The sequence below is a fragment of the Hyperoodon ampullatus genome (assembly GCF_949752795.1).
Source record: "Hyperoodon ampullatus genome assembly, chromosome: 17".
In the NCBI taxonomy this organism is placed as follows: domain Eukaryota; kingdom Metazoa; phylum Chordata; class Mammalia; order Artiodactyla; family Ziphiidae; genus Hyperoodon; species Hyperoodon ampullatus.
In genome coordinates, this window is record NC_136930.1 from 69,629,070 (window position 1) to 69,649,103 (window position 20,034).

The window sequence follows — 20,034 nt, forward strand, 5'->3', positions numbered from 1 at the left end:
TTGGCTTTTATCGTTACCTAATAACACATTCATGATGGCGTTCAAAGGTACCAGTTTGTTTAGGCAACAGAGGTTAAATATTAGTTTAAAAATTTTATGCAGATTGTTGAAAACCAGTATAATTTAATGTGAAATTTAATATTTCATTTGGATGACTGGAAAAGCATTTTGTCATAATTGTCACAGGAGCAGAAATGTTACGTGGACCTACCACTGGAGTGCATTTCAACGTGGATTGCCAAAGGCTGTGATGCCGGAGTTGATCTTAACTGATTGCCTAGTGCATTTATCCTAACATTTTTTATGTTCAGACCCATATTTATGCTATTTCTAGAACTGATGTAGTCTCAAATTATTACCCCACCATAAAGGAGAAATTGAAAAAAAACACTTAGTAGTTATCAGACACTAAGCATTTCATCAGTACACATTTTGACTCACCTTATACTGATAACAACAGGAGGTAGATGCTCTCAGTCCTATTTAGCAGATAAAGAAACTGAAGCACTGAGAGATTAAATGATTTACTCGAGGCTGTGAGCTAATAAATGGTGGAACTAGGAATCTAATCTGAGTAGTCTGAGGGAACAAAAATCATTCTTAATTTATTATTCCTTTGAAGTAAGAAATCCCACTTCTTTGTTACTAGGTCAGGCAATAAAATAATGTAGACCTTTAGGGGAAAAGAGTCTTAGGTAGAGTTTTGTGAGCAATTGTAATTTAAAACATTGTCCCATACTTTTAACCCTTTCTGACTAAACTTACATATTTTTCCCCTAAACCTGCAGGAATATCGAAAGCAGAAAAAAAAGTGAAATTGGAAGAAAAAAGCTCAACTACATTTGGTATGAACAGAAAGTAATCTTTAAGCAAAAGGCTATAGATGGCTTGGCAGTGGGAGGACATAGTCTGTCCCTTGCTTTTTACCTGTTAGTGCTCCTTTAGGTGTAAGTGATCATCTGTTTTAGTGTTTATTAGTGTTATTCGGCTCCAAATATGTGATTTCTTAGATACATATCTTGCAGTAGTATGTGTATTTTTTGTCAAGGGAGCCTAAGGCTTTCTCTGAGAACTTGATGTTTCTGAACATCTTTAAAACTATGACTGTTTAAAAATAAGCTACCATTTAATATTGTTGAAACTTAGAGAATGGATGGTAAATTAAAATAGTCATTTTTTCAGCCTTTTAAAAAAAAATTTACTTTATAAAAAGTTACTAAGTTTTCTGCTGTCTTTTCTGTCTTCTGTGCTATAATGACTAAAAGTTTTTCTGCTATCTTTTCTGTCTTCTGTGCTACAATGACTAAAAGTTTTAGAATAATGGATAATAGTCTTAAGTATTCTACAGATTAGCTACCTGGAGCTTGAGTTACTGAAAGTTGGTTTAATATGGTTGATAAGTTATGGGCTAAACCTTTCTGAGTTGGAACAATAGTTGAATATATGTGATGAATTAATTTTAAATAAAATACTCTAGGAAACTGTTTTAACATCTGTTCATTTTCTTTAAAGTGCATATGATTGGGAAAAAGGAATATTTTAAAATTTGGGGACAAAATTTAGTTTAATGAAATAAGTTTTTTTTCTTTGTGCTTTTTATTTTCATTCTTGTATACACTGGGAAAGTATTGAAAGACTGAAGGAATTATTTGTGGAAATGATCTAGTTTTTTTGTTTTTCCAAAGGAAAAAAAGTTCAAGTTTTTTTGTTTTTTATTTTTTAAGCTTCTAGTATATTTTCTCATTAAATTTTGTGTGGAAATGCTGAGTCTCCTCAGTCAGGTCTTTCTTAAGTTATGGAGTTTATTTCTTGCCACATCAGGAAACTGAGTTATATTACTCATTTAAAGATTTTAACTACTGTCTGTGTTAACTTTAAGGTGTCAGGAGTTGGGATTTCTCAACACTGCTAATGAAGATCCCCTCTTATAGCCCAATAAGCTAATCAGGAGTTCCAGACTCATGACAGGAACAGTTTAATTGAATCCATCCACTCTGGGCAGGTGACTGGAATAGCTGATTAAAACATAAATGCTGCTTTTAGGTTAACCACAGAGGAACAACTCAGGATCAGTCATGATTACTAACTTACTCACTTTGGTCATTTAGGTAAGAGAAAAGAAAAGGATAAAGAAAGAAAAGAGAGGAGGGACAAAGATCACTACAAACCAAAGCAGAAGAAGAAGAAGAAAAAGAAAAAGAAATCTAAGCAGCATGGTAAGTCCAGTCTTCCCTCAGTATCTGGTTGGTGGGGAGAGGGATTGGTTCCAGGACCCCCAGCAGATACCAAAATCCACTGATGCCCAAGTTTCTTATATCAAATGGCATGGTATATTCAGCCCTTCATACCTGTGGTTCCATATCCTTGGAAATTGAAAATTGATCCGCAGTTGGTTAAATCCCTAGTCGCAGAACTTGTGGATGCAGAGTGCTGACTGTATGCTAAAATGGTGATTCCCATTTTTTTTTTTTTTTTGCGGTACACGGGCCTCTCACTGTTGTGGCCTCTCCCATTGCGGAGCACAGGCTCCAGACGTGCAGGTTCAGTGGCTGTGGCTCACAGGCCTAGCTGCTCCGCGGCATGTGGCATCTTCCCGGACCGGGGCATGAACCCTTGTCCCCTGCATCGGCAGGCAGATTCTCTACCACTGCGCCACCAGGGAAGCCCGGTGATTCCCATTTTTAAAAATTCTAAGATGCTTTCAACTGTCCTTTTCTACCAAAATTATGGTAGGACAATATTCCCATGTTCTTGACAGCTGAGAAGTTCCTGTAGTAGCTTTCCCTTGTCTTGCTAATTTTGAAAATTGCAGCTCTGTTTTACTACAGTCTGTAAGTTAAGTGGTTTGTAAATTAATCACTGCAACTGATAGAATCTTTCATTGCCAGCGTTGTGGTGGACTGGATACCCTGACCAAGTACCCTTCTGTGTACTGAAGGAGTTATTCTCAATCTAGAATCTTACAGTCCCTTGAATTAGCTTTCAAAAATGAGGGAAAATATTTTTAGAAAAACCTGGAAAAAGACAAATTATTTTTCTATCAATAGCCTGTCTCTAAAGGATGTCCTTTTAGATAGTCATTAAAGCAAAAATCATTCCTGGAGGTAAGAGGTTACCATATAATGAGAAAGGTTCAGTTCACTTTATGTGTTTCTAGACATACAATTTCTAAATTTCATCACTGAGTAACATCCTCATATCTTTCTTAGTAATTAATAAATTAACAAAACTCAAAAGTATCTGTAAGGGTACTAAGAAAGTTGGCAGCTGCACAGTTGATCTAACAGACCTGTTCAGGACACTGGACTCAGCCACTGCAGAGTAGACAGTTTTATCAAACAGACACAAACATTTATTAAAATTGACCATGGGATGCAGCTTCAAGCAAACCTCAACACATTTTAAAGATATTATAGTTAACTAAAAATCAGTATTGAAAAGACAAAAAGTCCCATCTGTTTAGAAATCAAGCAAAATATTTTTATGTAATTTATGGATGAAAGCACAGTACCAAAGGGAAGGTAAGATGTTAAGAACCTGACAGGTGATGAAAATGTTATATATGTGTCAAAACTTGAGAATGTAATTAAAATGGCACTTTGAAGAAGAATATCAATTGGTGTACATACTTATATTAGAAAAGAAGACTGAAAGTCAGCTAAGTCTTGAGCTTAAGAAGTTAGAATAAGTCCAAAAAAAGTAGAAGTGAATATGAATAATAAACATATGAGCAGAAATTAATAAACTAAAAAGACATGCTAGGAAGAAATGAAAAATGCCAAAATTAATTTTTTTGTAAAAAACAAATAAGATCAACAAACCTCCGCGAAGGCTGTTAAGAAAAAAAAGACAAAATGTACAAATAAACGATATTAAGAATAAAGAGAGCATAACTACAGATGCTCCAGACATAAAAATAAGATAATGTAAACAACTTTATGCCAGTGAACTTGAGAGGTTATTTGAAGGTATGGGCAATTGCCAATTCAGGAAGGTAGAAACCTGAATAGTCTTCAAACCTTGAAAGAAATTTAATCAGCATTTTAAAATCTTTTCACAAAGAAAGACATCCAGGTCCAACAAGTTTTGCTGTCAAGTTCTACCAAGCATTAAAGAAGCAGATTATTCCAAACTTACATAAATCATTTTAGAATGTAGAAAAAGAGGGCGCACTCCTGTAGTGGGATGAATCGTGTCCCCCACAAGTAGGTGTCCAACTCCTGACCCCCATACCTGTGAATGTGACTGCATTCGGGAATAGGATCTTTGCTGATATGATTAAGATTGAGGTCATCTGGGTTTTGGAGTGGACCCTAAAGCCAATGACTGGTGTCTTATAAGAGAAAGGAGAGGGGGATCTGAGACACAGGGGAGAAGCCTGTGCAAACACATAGGAAGTGATTGGAGTGATGCAGTTCCAAGCCAAGGAGCTTGAGCCACCAAAAGCTACAAGAGGCAAGCAAGAATTTGCCCCTAGAGACTTCAGAGGGAGATGGCCCTGCTGAGACCTAATTGGACTTCTGGCCCCCAAAACTGAGAGAGAATAAATTTCTATTGTTTGAGTCCACCAAATTTGTGGTAATTTGTTGGGGCAGCCCTAGGAAACTAATACAACTCCAAATTCACTTTAGATGATTTAAGAAACTTTGCTCTCAAAATCAGAAGAGAATGGTATGGGAAAGGACAATCACAGGCTGTTCTTATTTATGGACAAAGATGCGAAATACATAAATAAATGTTCTGGAATTAAATCTAACAGTATATTTAAAAGTATGACCGCATAGCTTTGGAATGCAGAGTTGGTTTGACATTAGAAAATCAATGAAATTCACCACAGTAACATTACAGTTTTGATAAATGTAGAAAAACCATTTGATACATCCATGTGTACTTATGTTTGAAAAAAAAACTATGAATAGCAGATTATAAAACTTCATTTAGAAACGTAAAGAAGGCCTAAACAAATGGGAAATAATTCATGTTCATGGGGTTGTAGATTCGCTATTGATGTCACTTCAAATAAATCTATAGGTTCATTGCTGATTCTAAAACTTAATATGGAAGAGTAAAGAGCCAAATATAATACAGTCACTCTTGAAGAAGAATAAGGAGAAGAATTACTGTTCAGTTATAGTTATTACAGCAGTGAGATATTTTGAAAGAATAGATTTATTAAGAACAGGATAATCCAAAGCAGATTCATACATATTTCAAAACTTGGTTTATTCAAAGCTGGCATCTTAGTTTAACAGGTAAGGGGTTAACTTTTCAGTAATTGGTATTAGAACAATTTATAATCCATATGGTGAAGAAGAATGAAACTGGACTCCACCTTACACCGTACACAAAAATCAATTCCAGGTTGATTGAAGACTTAGTATGTGAAAGACAAAACTATAGAACTTCGAAAGTATAGGAAAACACCTTTATGAACTTTGGGCAGATATTTCTAAACAAAAAATGCTAACCCAAAACAAAAAGGTTGAAAATGTGACTAGACTGAAATGAACTTTGGTTCATCACAAGCATTATAAAGAGAGTGAAAACACAGTACAAACCATAAGAAGATACTGGCAATGCAAATACCTGACAAAGCATTAGTATTCAAAATGTATTTCAAACCCTTACAGATCAAAAAGGAAAAGAAAGCCCAGTATGAAAATGGACAAAAGGTTTCAACAGGTATTTCACAGAAGTGGAAACCTGAAAATGATAAAATGATTATATAATACAGTGCTCACTCTTACGAGAAGCTGCATAATGCAGTTTTCAGGACCTGGTGAAATCTATTTCCTATCTGCCACATGGGCAGAAATTACAAGGTGGATGATGTCAGATGTTGCTGAGGAGATGGAGACAGCTGTACAACTGCTATAGAAAAGCAGTGATGCTTTTCTGATGACAGTAGAGTTGACAATGTGCTTACCACATGACCTCAGATTCCTAACTAAACTCACACTGAAGGTACATCAGGAGACATATATAAGAACGTTCACAGCAGCACTGGCATTGGCCCAGGTGTCCACCTGTCCATTCAGTGGACTCTGTAACACTATGTAAATAAATGGATTATACCCACTGGAATCTCATCAACAAAATGGTTAAGCTAAAAATCAAGTCACTGAATTGGTTCAAGATGGCAGAGTAGAAGGATGTGCTCTCACTCCCTCGTGCGAGAGCACCGGAGTCACAACTAACTGCTGAACAGTCATTGACAGGAAGACACTGGAACTCACCAGAAAAGATACCCTATATCCAAAGACAAAGGAGAAGCCACAATGAGACGGTAGGAGGGGCACAATCACAATAAACTCAAATCCCATAACTGCTGGGTGGGTGACTCACAGACTGGAGAACACTTATACCACAGAAGTACACCCACCGGAGTAAAGGTTCTGAGCCCCACATTAGGCTTCCCAACCTGGGGGTCTGGCAACAGGAGGAGGAATTCCTAGAGATCAGACTTTGAAAGCTAGTGGGATTTGATTGCAGGACTTTGACAGGACTGGGGGAAACAGAGACTCCACTCTTGGAGGGCACACACAAAGTAGTGTGCACATCGGGACCCACAGGAAGGAGCAGTGACCCCATAGGTGACTGAACCAGACTTAACCTGCTAGTGTTGGAGGGTCTCCTGCAGAGGTGGGGGGTGGCTGTATCTCACCGTGAGGACAAGGACACTAGCGGCAGAAGTTCTAGGAAGTACTCCTTGGCGTGACTCCTCACAGAGTCTGCCATTAGCCCCATCAAAGAGCCTGGGTAGGTTCCAGTGTTGGGTCACCTCAGGCCAAACAACGAACAGGGAGGGAACAGAGCCCCATCCATCAGCAGACAAGCAGATTAAAGTTTTACAGAGCTCTGCCCACCAGAGCAACAGCCAGCTCTACCCACCACCAGTCCCTCCCATCAGGAAACTTGCACAAACCTCTTAGATAGCCTCATCCACCGGAGGGCAGACAGCAGAAGCAAGAAGAACTACAATCCTGCAGCCTGTGGAACAAAAACCACATTCACAGAAAGATAGACAAGATGAAAAAGAAGAGGGCTATGTACCAGATGAAGGAACAAGATAAAACCCTAGAGAAGCAACTACGTGAAGTGGAGATAGGCAACCTTCCAGAAAAAGAATTCAGAATAATGATAACGAAGATGATCCAGGACCTTGGAAAAAGAATAGAGGCAAAGAGCGAGAAGATGCAAGAAATGTTTAACAAAGACTTAGAAGAATTAAAGAACAAACAAACAGAGATGAACAATACAATAACTGAAATGAAAAATTCACTAGAAGGAATCAATAGCAGAATAACTGAGGCAGAAGAATGAATAAGTGACCTGGAAGACAGAATGGTGAAATTCACTGCTGCAGAACCGAATAAAGAAAAAAGAATGAAAAGAAATGAAGACAGTCTAAGAGACCTCTGGGACAGCATTAAACACAACAACATTCGCATTATAGGGGTCCCAGAAGGAGAAGAGAGAGAGAAAGGACCAGAGAAAATATTTGAAGAGATTATAGTTGAAAACTTCCCAAACATGGGAAAGGAAATAGCCACCCAAGTCCAGGAAGCGCAGAGAGTCCCATACAGAATAAACCCAAGGAGAAACACAGTAATCAAATTGGCAAAAATTAAAGACAAAGAAAAATTATTGAAAGCAGCAAGAGAAAAACAACAAATAACATACAAGAGAACTCCCATAAGGTTAACAGCTGATTTCTCAGCAGAAACTCTACAAGTCAGAAGGGAGTGAGTGGCATGACATATTTAAAGTGATGAAAGGGAAGAACATACAACCAAGATTACTCTACCTGGCAAGAATCTCGTTCAGATTCGATGGAGAAATCAGAAGCTTTACAGACAAGCAAAAGCCAAGAGAATTCAGCACTACCAAACCAGCTCCACAACAAATGCTAAAGGAACTTCTCTAAGTGGGAAACGAGAAGAAAAGAACATACAAACACAAACTCAAAACAATTAAGAAAATGGTAATAGGAACATGCATATCAATAATTACCTTAAACATGAATGGGTTAAATGCTCCAACCAAAAGACACAGGCTCGCTGAATGGATACAAAAACAAGACCCATATATATGCTGTCTAAAGAGACCCACTTCAGGCCTAGGGACATACAGACTGAAAGTGAGGGAATGGAAAAAGATACTCCATGCAAATGGAAGTCAAAAGAAAGCTGGAGTAGCAGTACTCCTATCAGATAAAATAGACTTTAAAATAAAGAATGTTACAAGAGACAAGGAAGGACACTACATCATGATCAAGGGATCAATCCAAGGAGATGATATAACACATAAATATATATGAACTGAACATAGGAGCACCTCAATACATAAGGCAACTGCTAACAGCTGTGAAAGAGGAAATCGACAGTAACATAATAATAGTGGCGGCTTTAACACCTCACTTACACCAATGGACAGATCATCCAAGCAGAAAATTAACAAGGAAACACAAGCTTTAAATGACACAATAGACCAGATAGATTTAATTGATATTTATAGGACATTCCATCCAAAAACAGCAGATTACACTTTCTTCTCAAGTGCACACGGAACATTCTCCAGGGTAGATCACATCTTGGATCACAAATCAAGTTTCAGTAAATTTAAGAAAGTTGAAATCATATCAAGCATCTTTTCTGACCACAACACTATGAGATTAGAAATCAATTACAGGGAAAAATATGTAAAAACAACGAACACACGGAGGCTAAACAATACATTAGTAAATAACCAAGAGATCACTGAAGAAATCAAAGAGGAAATCAAAAAATACCTAGAGACAAATGACAATGAAAACACAACAATCGAAAACCTATGGGATGCAGCAAAAGCCGTTCTAAGAGGAAAGTTTATAGCATTACAAGCCTACCTCAAGAAACAAGAAAAGTCTCAAATAAACAATCTAACCTTACACCTAAAGGAACTAGAGAAAGAAGAGCAAACAAAACCCAAAGTTAGCAGAAGGGAAGAAATCATAAAGATCAGAGCAGAAATAAGTGAAATAGAAACAAAAGAGTAGCAAAGATCCATAAAAATAAAAGCTTGTTCTTCAAGAAGATAAACAAAATTGATAAACCGTTAGCCAGACTCATCAAGAAAAAGAGGGAGAAGACTCAAATCAATAAAATCAGAATGAAAAAGAAGTTACAACAGACACCGCAGAAATACAAAGCATCCTAAGAGACTACTACAAGCAACCCTATGCCAATAAAATGGACAACCTGGAAGAAATGGACAAATTCTTAGAAAGGTATAACCTTTCAAGAGTGAACCAGGAAGAAATAGAAAATATGAACAGACCAATCGCAAGTAATGAAATTGAAACTGTGATTAAAAATCTTACACCAATCAAAAGTCCAGGACCAGATGGCTTCACAGGCGAATTCTATCAAACATTTAGAGAAGAGCTAACACCCATCCTTCTCAAACTGTTCCAAAAAAATGCAGAGGAAGGAACACTCCCAAACTCATTCTATGAGGCCACCATCACCCTGATACCAAAACCAGACAAAGATACTGTAAAAAAAGAAAATTACCAGTATCACTGATGAATACAGATGCAAAAATCCTCAACAAAATACTAGCAAACAGAATCCAACAACACATTAAAAGGATCATACACCATGATGAAGTGGGATTCATCCCAGGGATGCAGGGATTCTTCAATATATGCAAATCAATCAATGTGATACACCATATTAATATATTGAAGAATTAAAAACCATATGATCATCTCAATAGATGGAGAAAAAGCTTTTGACAAAATCCAACAACCTTTTATGATAAAACCTCTCCAGAAAGTGGGCATAGAGGGAACCTACCTCAACATAATAAAGGCCATATACGACAGACCCACAGCAAACATCATTCTCAATGGTGGAAAACTGAAAGCATTTCCTCTAAGATCAGGAACAAGTCAAGGATGTCCACTCTCACCACTATTATTCTACATAGTTTTGGAAGTCCTAGCCACAGCAGTCAGAGAAGGAAAAGAAATAAAAGCAATACAAACTGGAAAAGAAGAAGTAATCTGTCACTGTTTGCAGATGACATGATACTATACATAGAGAATCCTAAAGATGCCACCAGAAAACTACTAGAGCTAATCAATGAATTTGGTAAAGTTGCAGGATACCAAATTAATGCACAGAAATCTCTTGCGTTCCTATACACTAATGATGAAAAATCTGAAAGATAAATTAAGGAAACACTCCCATTTACCATTGCAACAAAAAGAATAAAATACCTAGGAATAAAGCTACCTATGTTGACAAAAGACCTGTATGCAGAAAACTATAAGACACTGATGAAAGAAATTAAAGATGATACCAACAGATGGAGAGATATACCACTTTCCTGGCCTGGAAGAATCAATATTGTGAAAATGACTATACTACCCAAAGCAATCTACAGATTCAATGCAATTCCTATCTAGTTAGCAATGGCATTTTTTACAGAACCAGAACAAAAAAGTCTTAAAATTTGTATGGAGACACAGAAGATCCTGAATAACCAAAGCAGTCTTGAGGGAAAAAAAAACGGAGCTGGAGGAATCAGACTCCCTGGCTTCAGACTGTACTACAAAGCTACAGTAATCAAGACAATATGGTACTGGCACAAAAACAGAAATATAGATCAATGGAACAGGATAGAAATCCCAGAGATAAACCCACACACATATGGTCACCTTGTCTTTGATAAAGGAGGCAAGAATATACAATGGAGAAAAGACAGTCTCTTCAATAAATGGTGCTGGGAAAACTGGACAGCTACATGTAAAAGAATGAAATTAGAACACTCCGTAACACCATACACAAAAATAAATTCAAAATGGATTAGAGACCTAAATGTAAGACTGGACACTACAAAGCTCTTAGAGGAAAACATAGGAAGAACACTCTTTGACATAAATCATAGCAAGATCTTTTTTGATCCACCTCCTAGAGTAATGGAAATAAAATCAGAAATAAACAAATGGGACCTAATGAAACTTAAAAGCTTTTGCAAAGCAAAGGACACTATAAACAAGATTAAAAGACAGTCCTCAGAATGGGAGAAAATATTTGCAAACGAAGCAACTGACAAAGGATTAATCTCCAAAATGCACAAGTTGCTCATGCAGCTCAAAATCAAAAAAACAACCCAATCCAATAATGGGCAGACGAGCTAAACAAACATTTCTCCAAAGAAGATATACAGATTTCCAACAAACACATGAAAGGATGCTCAACATCACTAATCATTAGAGAAATGCAAATCAAAACTACAATGAGGTATCACCTCACACCAGTCAGAATGGCCATCATCAAAAAATCTAGAAACAATAAATGCTGGAGAGGGTGTGGAGAAAAGGGAACCCTCTTGCACTGTTGGTGGGAATGTAAGTTGATACAGCCACTATGGAGAACAGTATGGAGGTTCCTTATAAAACTAAAAATAGAATTAACATATGAACCAGTAATCCCACTACTGGGCATATACCCAGGGAAAACCGTAATTCAAAAAGACACATACACCCCCCAGTGTTCATTGCAGCACTATTTACCATAGGCAGGTCATGGAAGCAACTGAAATGCCCATCGACAGACAAATGGATAAAGAAGATGTGGTACATATACACAATGGAGTGTTAGCCATAAAAAGGAATGAAGTTGGGTCATTTGTAGAGACGTGGATGGATCTAGAGACTGTCATACAGAGTGAAGTAAGTCAGAAAGAGAAAAACAAATATCGTATATTAACGCATATATGTGGAACTTAGAAAAATGGTACAGATGAACCGGTTTGCAGGGCAGAAATAGAGACACAGATGTAGAGAATAAACGTATGGACACCAGGGGGGAAAGTGGCGGGGTGGTGGTGGTGGTGGGATGAATTGGGAGATTGGGATTGACATGTATACACTAATATGTATAAAATGGATAACTAAGAAGAATAAATAAATAAAAATCAAGTCACTGAAGAAAACATGTACAGTAATATGATTTCATTTATGTAAAGATCAAAAATTTGTAAAACTGTTAAGTATATTTTTTAGAGATTCAAATCTATGTATCAAAAGCATGAAGGAAAGCAAGAGAATGATGAATAGAAATTTAGGATAGTGATTACCTCTGAGGTGGACGAAGGAAATTTATTAGTTCAAATTGGAAAGTGGTACAAAGGAAGCTTCAAAACTGACAATGATATCCTCTTAAATTTTATGATGAGTACCTAAGTCTTTTGTAGTATTTATGTGCTTTATGTCATACCCATTTTTTCCCCGTATTCATCAAACACTAAAAAAAAAAAAAACAGTTTTGGGGCCTCCCTGGTGGCGCAGTGGTTGAGAGTCCGCCTGCCGATGCAGGGGATACGGGTTCGTGCCCCGGTCTGGGAGGATCCCATATGCCGCGGAGCGGCTGGGCCCGTGAGCCATGGCTGCTGAGCCTGCGCATCCGGAGCCTGTGCTCCGCAACGGGAGAGGCCACAACAGTGAGAGGCCCGCGTACCACAAAAAAAAAAAAAAAAAAAAAAAAAAAAAAAAAAAAAAAAAAAAAAAAAAAAAAAACAGTTTTAAAAACTGTAAAGCCAACGAGGTAATTTCAGAGTTGGTAGTCACTTTTGGTAAATTCTTCAGATTTTAACTCTCTCTATAGGCCAAAAATAATATCTAATCTTGCCACAGGATATGAAGTTTCTACATTTTCTAACTCTAAAGTTACCAAAGTAAATTTAAAGATATGGGATCAAAATGGGATTGAAAAACTTGAAACCACTTCCCGGAGAGTATCTTGAACATCTCTGGACACTTCTGTGTCTGCACTGGTCCTCAGCCTTTCTCCTCCACCCCACCCCTTCACAGATAGCTCTATGGAATCCATACTAGAGAGAACCTAACGTTAGGAGGCTCTGGAGCTCTGTAGGAAACCATGAACCACAGATTCCCTTGTTTAGTGACTACCCTCCCGTGATTATGTATCAGAATGCAGAAATGACAAGCTTCACACTGCAGACCAGACTGCCCGATGAACTCGCAGCTGAGCAGAGGCTGAGGGGATTTGGCTGCCTTGGGTATTCCAACAGAGACACCGAGGCGTGAGGGCAGGAAGGGCCAAGCTTTTTAAGTCACCTTACGTTGCATCGGCAAACAGGTCTCTTCCAGTACTACAGCAGCAGATGCAGAATCCTGTGTACCAAAACACCTGTGAAAGTGGGGAAAAGATAACAGGGAGGGGCTGACAAAGAACAAAGTAAGAAGTGGGCCGTACCTGGTAGCAAAGTGAGGGGTACTTATGAGAATGCAGGAAGTGGTAACTTGAAAGAAAGGAGAGTGATTAGGATTAATAAGTCTTAGAGAAAAAAGTGCAGAGAAAATTTGCACCTCAGAATTGTAACCCACCATTACCTATGGTAACCCTATTTATAAAGAGCCATTAAAAAAATAAACCTTTAAAAAATGTTTTAAAATTAGATCTATAAATGAAAATCTTAACTTTGAAAGTAGAGTCCTGGTAAATACTAACGATGTACAGAAGCATTACTCTTCGTACACAGCAGGTGTTGGGTCGAGTAATCACCAACATCTTTGCAATTAGTTATTACATTTGAGGAGAATTTTTTCTGGGCTATTTACATTTATCTTGGAAATGACACTTTTCCCCAGATGATTAAATTAGAAGAGTGTTCTTTAAACTGGAAATAGGGGGTTTTAAGTAACTTTGAAATTTCAAAGACAGCTTAATTTTAAAGAATTCGCATTATTACTATGTGAGGTTCCTAATAGAATATGTATTTTAGTCTGCAATTACTGCCATTAAGGAGTTTAAAAAAATCTTTCTTTTCATGACTCAGTGTGATTTTGCATATCCTGCTGGTGCTTATTATGTACCAAACGCTAAGCATTTTACATATACTAGTTCATTTAATCCCCACATTAACCTTTTACGGTGGGGCCTGTTATCCCCAGTTTATAAACAGTTAACTAAAACAGATGAAGAGAGTTGTCCAAGCTCACGTGGCTAGTAAGTGGAGGAAAGCAGATTGAAACCCAGGCAGTCTGGCTTCTGAGTCTTAATTTTAACTTTAACCATCATGCTGTGTTGTTAATCTTACCTTCTGTGTCTTAAAGATTGTTTACTAGGCTGTGTATCCTTCCCTCCTTGTGTTTGTTGGCATACTAAGTCAGTAGTTATCTGTTTAAATGAAGTTATGGAAAGTAGTAATTGAGTTATGTAGTTCTTTATAATTATCCCATTCAAGAGTGGGTTGACATGTTTCAATTACCAGAATTAGTTTACATAATATAAAACTAACATTGTGTTCAATCTGTGTGAGAAATTGCCGTGTTGGATTCTATTTAAGAGTGACATCTTTGCCAGTCTTTAACTTTGTTATTTTGAGCAAATCTCATCATCTCTTTGTCTTTCATGTATCTGTAAATATGAGAAAACTGAAGGCATACAGAGGTTTAAAAGAACTAGAATGAGAAATGCAAAGAGAATTCAAAGTATTGTATAGTAAAAACAAAGATTCCCTTCCAGGCACTTGTAAGCAAGCGTATATGTTAAGACTGGTAAAAAGCATGCATAAATATCTGCTAGGAAAGGTATGATGTGTTTTGTGTGTGGTAAAAGCAGAACAAAATAAATTCTATTTAGAGAAGCTTTATGTAGAAGATTACATTGCTCTAACCCTGAAACATAGCAGTAGACTTTTATTCATAATAGCCCGAGGGCATGGGAGTGGGGAATACAGGAGGGGTGTAGAATGCTAAGAAATATTGTTCAGTTGCTAATATAATGTAAAGAGATTAAATGTCAGCCGTGTTTTATTTTTAACACCAAATTGAGATTTTTACCATTTTTATACTCAGCCAGTACTTCTGCTTTCACTTTTGCTGAGAGGGCATTATAGCATGTCATGGATGAAAGGGGCAGCTTTTGAGAGCTGAGTGTGTGGGTTCAAATCCTGATTGCAACACTTAGAGCTTGGGTGACCTTTGGCAAGTTATTTAAATTCTATAAACCTCAGTTTCCTCACTTGTAAAATGGTAATGATAGTTTCTACTATGTAGGTTTATTGTTAGGATGCCTTAAGATAATTGTGAAGTATCGATACTTAACCCAGTGCCTGGCTAGCGTTTAATCAGTGCTCTTCACATTTCCATGCCTGTGCTTGAGTAACATGGTGCTGGCAGCTCTGCAGTTTCTGGGAGGCTATGAGAGAAGGCTCAGTAGGCTGACAGCACCAGCATCATCTGGGAGTGGCCCCACTGCTGAATGACGCAGGCGTGAGGCCCAGGAAGTGGTTTGAACAAGCTTTCCAGTGTGTGTACACGTTAAATGTTGAAATCCACTAGTGATGCTTTTTGTTGAAGAGTAAGGCTTCTGTAGTCAGGCTATCTGGGCTCAAATGTTGGATTTGCCATTGATAGCTGTGTATTCTTGGGCAACTTAACTTTTTCTGCCTCTGTTTTTTCATTTGTAAAACAGCACTAGCAGTTGAGGCTTCCTTATTGGATAGTTGTGAGGATTGCGAGTTAGTACACATAAAGCACTTAGAGTCCATCCAGTTTGGCACATAGAGAGGTCTTGGTAAACGTGAGCTCTGCTGTGATATTTACGATGACCACTGTATTAGCTTCCCACTGCTGCTGCCACAACTATGTAACAGTGACTTAAAAACACACATTGATTACCTTAAGGTTCTGAAGGTCAGAAGTCCAAAATGGGTCTCACTGGGCTAAAATCAGTGTGTCAGGACTGCATTCCTTTCTGGAGGCTCTAGGGGAGAATCCGTTTTCTTGCCTTTTCCAGATTCCAGAGGCTGCCAAGTGTCCTGGCCCTTGTCCCACTCACATCTGCAAAGCCAGCAGTGGTGGCTCGAGTCTTTTCTTACTTTACATCACTCTGGCACTGACTCTTTTGCCCCCTCTTTTACTTTTAGGGACCCTCGTGTTGATATTAGGCCAACCCAGATAAGTCAGGATAATGTCTTATTTTAAGGTCAGCTGATTTCCAGCCTGGTTCTATCAGCAACCTTAATTCCCCTTTGCCATGTAACCCAGCCTATTCACAAGTCTGGGGATTAGGCTGTGGACGTTTTGGGGGACCATTATTCTGCTTCCCACACTACCAGCTTCTGATGCATGATACTCAGTGCACACCAGCATTGGACTACTCTTCTCTTGTAAACTTGCTTTTCCACTCTCTACCTTTCTTCAGCTTTTTCTACCTCTTATTTATTCCCTAATCTGCATCAGTTTACATCCTTTGCCTCATACTCAGTTGAGGAAATAGAAGCCACCAGATGAGCACTTGCTCATCTCTTATCCACCACATCTACATACTTACCTGAATATATCAATCTTCTCCTTTGCCTCTACTAAAATGAAGAGACTGTCTGTCTTTCTCTTCTTAAAATCCTGGCATTTCTCACTGCCTGCCTCCCCACCCCCGGATTTTTAGATTTATATGGACAATGTGTAGGATCTCCCATCTTTAAAAAGCCCTCCTCTGAATCCGCATTTCTCCTCTGATTTCTCCACCTTCCATTTACACTTCAGCTCCATCTCAGAATGCCAGTTTCAACACCTAGTTATTCAAGCAGAAACCTGGAAATCGCCCTTGAAGGTAGCATCTCAGTCTTCTATCTCCAGTCCACAGGTCACTGCATCTGCCTCTCAAATGTCACCTCAGCTGCCTCCCAGCCCAGGCCGCTGCCTCTGAACTGTGTCCCCGCCACTACTTGCGCTCCCTGGACTCCTTCCTCCATTCCACAGCTGAAAAATGGAACCGGATGTGTGTCACATCTTGCTTCCCCTTACAAACTTTGACTTTCTGTTGCTTTCAGGATAAAACTTAAAAACAAAAAAACTTTAGCCTGATCTGGCTGGTGTCACTCTAGCCTCGTTGCTCATCTCCCTCACTCAGTGTGCTCCAACCACGGTCTTGTAGTTTGTCAGATGTGCCAGGTATTCTGCTTTGTGGCCTCCCCACGTGCCTAGACTCATACCCTCTCCTGTCTTCGCTTCCCCACCCCACTCTGCTTATCCATCTTCATGACTCATTCTAAGTTGAGGAAGACAGAGCTAATTTCTTTCAGGACCATTTAATTTAGTTCAGAGGTTTTCTGCTGAAGAATTTATTGATCGAATTATCACTATAATAATTGACATGCTAGACATCACGAGAACCTCTTTAAAAAAAAAAAGGTTAATTTCCATCTTGCACATCTTACTGTAGACATAGCTGTGACTATAATGAAGAGGAAATGTAGCTATAATCCTTTTTCACTTCTGGACCACTTAATAAGAGCTTATGGGTACCAGTTAGAACATGGTGCTCCCCGCTATGTATATACTGCCTGGGGTGTATTTCCCAAGTGTTCTTGCCTAACCTAGTTCATCAGATGCCTAATGATCTAGCTGTTCATGGATGAGAAGAGAAAGTGGTGGCCTGATTATGTATGTATCATAAAACATGACTTTCTCGTTATTTGTATAGTGACTCTTCCTGATTCCTTGACACCTTATTAATGTTTCTCTGTGTATCTTATGTTGCAGACTATTCAGACTGTGAAGACAGTTGCCTAGAATGTTTGGGAAGGTGCTCCTCTCCACTACCTCGATCTTCCGGGAGTTCCCTGGCTCTACGAAGCACGTTTACGGAGAAAAATGCAACATATCAGTACCCAAGGGCAATTCTGTCAGTTGATCTTAGTGGTGAAAGTATGTGTAACCATGTAATGCTTAACACAAGTCTTAAGAGTCTTAAATGTGGAACCGAAAATAAAACACACTTTAATGAGGCCTATCTGAGCAGGGCACACAATTTAAAAAGTTATTCCATGAACTAATATGAAAATCTCAACATTAGAAATTTGAGCTACTTTTTAATTTATATAAAGTAAAATTGGCATTTATACTTACCCGTAGGACAGGTAGTAAGGAAACAATTAGTGTCTACTATGTACTGGTCTTCTGCGGGTGTTTTTACATGTATTTTCATATTCTTCACTACCCGCTTATAAAGTAGCTATTGTTACCCACTACATAAACAAGCAGAGGCTTATAGGTTAAGTAACTTATGGGGCTAGTTAGCATTAGAATTAAAACGCAAACCAAGGTCTATCTTAACTCCTAAGGTAATGCTTTTTCTGCCAAATATTTATCATAGTCTTAAAAATGCACTTTGAATTCCTGATCACAGAGAGGTCTGTAACCAAAAGTCTGGAAATGTGGTCAGATCAGTGATTTGAACACATTCAGGTATTAAGCACGTAGACAGAAGGCCGTGTTAGGTGGTGACACAAGCCCTGGAGTTGGAATCTCTAAGGTTTTCCTGTAGGTCCAGTCCTGACAGTGGAAGGTGTTGAGGACTCTGACCTGCCAGTGTTCGAAGCAATGGGAAGAGGAACTCTCCCAACGGCAGATATTGATGGCTTGAGACCAGAGCTCTAGCACAGTAGGAACCAGAGTCAAGGAATGAAGAGTGAGGGATGGGGGTTCATCCTACGTAAAATCCCAGGGATATTTATGGGGAATGCCCTGTCTTTTCCTTAAGTGCCCTACATAGCAGATGCCAGGTCATGTGTTTTCTCTGGCACTGTTACTGCCTATTCTCTTCCAGGCCTAACTCCCCTCTAGCTCACTGTGGAGAAAAGCATATTCTTCCCTTTCCCCTAAAATAAGCACATAGCACTTTTGAGATTTTTTAATCTCAAATCTAAAAAAAAATAAAATTGGGGGGGATTAGGAAAAAGTTCTATCCCCTTTTCTAACAAATACAAGTCCCCTTTTCCCTTTTGGGCCAGTGGTTCTTAACCTCAGGTGTACATTAGATTCATTGGTGTGATGCTAAAATATATGATACCAGGTCCTTCAGTGGAGCACAAATCTGGGATTTCTCGGAGGGTGGGTCCTGGCAAGACAGCCCCAGTAGCCGGGGTTGAAAATCACATAACAGCCATACTGTGAGCCATCAAGGTCTCAAAATTGCCTTTTTATACAGAGTGATGGAGAGTGGGAGATAATATCTGGATGACCGGTGTTGCTGGAACTAGAACACTTGAGAGAGAGAGAGGGCTGGGAAGTGTGTCATGACTGTGCACCCTCAGTCCCACTGTCTTTCCCCTGCCCTTCACGTATTCAAGCGTTGAGCTCTGAGAAGAAAACTGGAGAGGTTCTCAAATGTTACTGTGCATCAGAACCACCTGGAGAGCTTCTTAAAACACAGTTCTGGGTCTTACCCATAGTATTTCTGATTTCTGACAAGTTTCCAGGTGATGCTGATGTGGAAACCACACTTTGAGAATACTGTCTGGGGAAACAGCAATGTTAGTTCAAGGGGCAGCAGTTACAAGATAACAGTGTTCTGTGGCCACTCAGTTGGAGCTGTTGTCCAGGTGGCCATTTCAGTGTGAGAACTTGTACTTGCTTTTCTTATTTAACTTTCAACCCAGTGGCCCATTTACTTAGCCTCCAGAATTCAGCCAAACACTGCTTTGATGCATGCGAGTTAGTTGAACTGGATTTTCTGGCCAATATTTTAAATTTGCCTTCTAGCACCCTAAAGCCTGGCTGCTTTGGCCATACAAGCCTATGTGAGATATACACTAATTCCTTTCAATGATAGTAGTTTTTACATTAAATTCATTGCTAACCCTGTTACGATTGCCATTCATTGAATACCACATACGTGCTGCAGCAGTGTTTGAAACTGTTCATCCATGTTCTAGTCTGCCATTTTGAAACATGAACTTGTATTCAAGAAAGCCCAAGAGAAAGTACAAATTTTGGATTTAAGTTAGCAAGATTATGAATAAATGAACTTTATTCTTCAGGTTCTCAAAACTACCCATATTGTTAATATTAGAAAGATTTTATAATATCTAATTGATTTACTTCTGGTTCCTTGAATGTTCTTTTGTATTTCTGTACCATTGTCTCATTTCTACTGACCTTACTCTCTCCAAGATGTCCTAAGATCCCAAAGAGAAGAAAACATTTATTTTTCTAGAAAACATTAACCTTTT

General features: G+C 38.5%; 1 protein-coding gene across 7 annotated transcripts in view; it reads left to right on the forward strand.

Annotated features, from left to right (window-relative positions):
• Nucleotides 1–20,034, forward strand: part of PHF20L1 (PHD finger protein 20 like 1) — a gene marked incomplete at its 3' end in the record, with an annotated part of 74,958 nt that overhangs the window by 43,930 nt on the left and 10,994 nt on the right. For all 7 annotated transcript variants that reach the window (XM_079722771.1, XM_079722770.1, XM_079722772.1 and 4 more), the window contains 3 exons: nt 789–845; nt 2,109–2,216; nt 17,564–17,728. In XM_079722771.1, the coding sequence (XP_079578897.1) occupies nt 789–845; nt 2,109–2,216; nt 17,564–17,728 (330 nt within the window). The remainder of the gene's footprint in view (nt 1–788; nt 846–2,108; nt 2,217–17,563; nt 17,729–20,034) is intronic.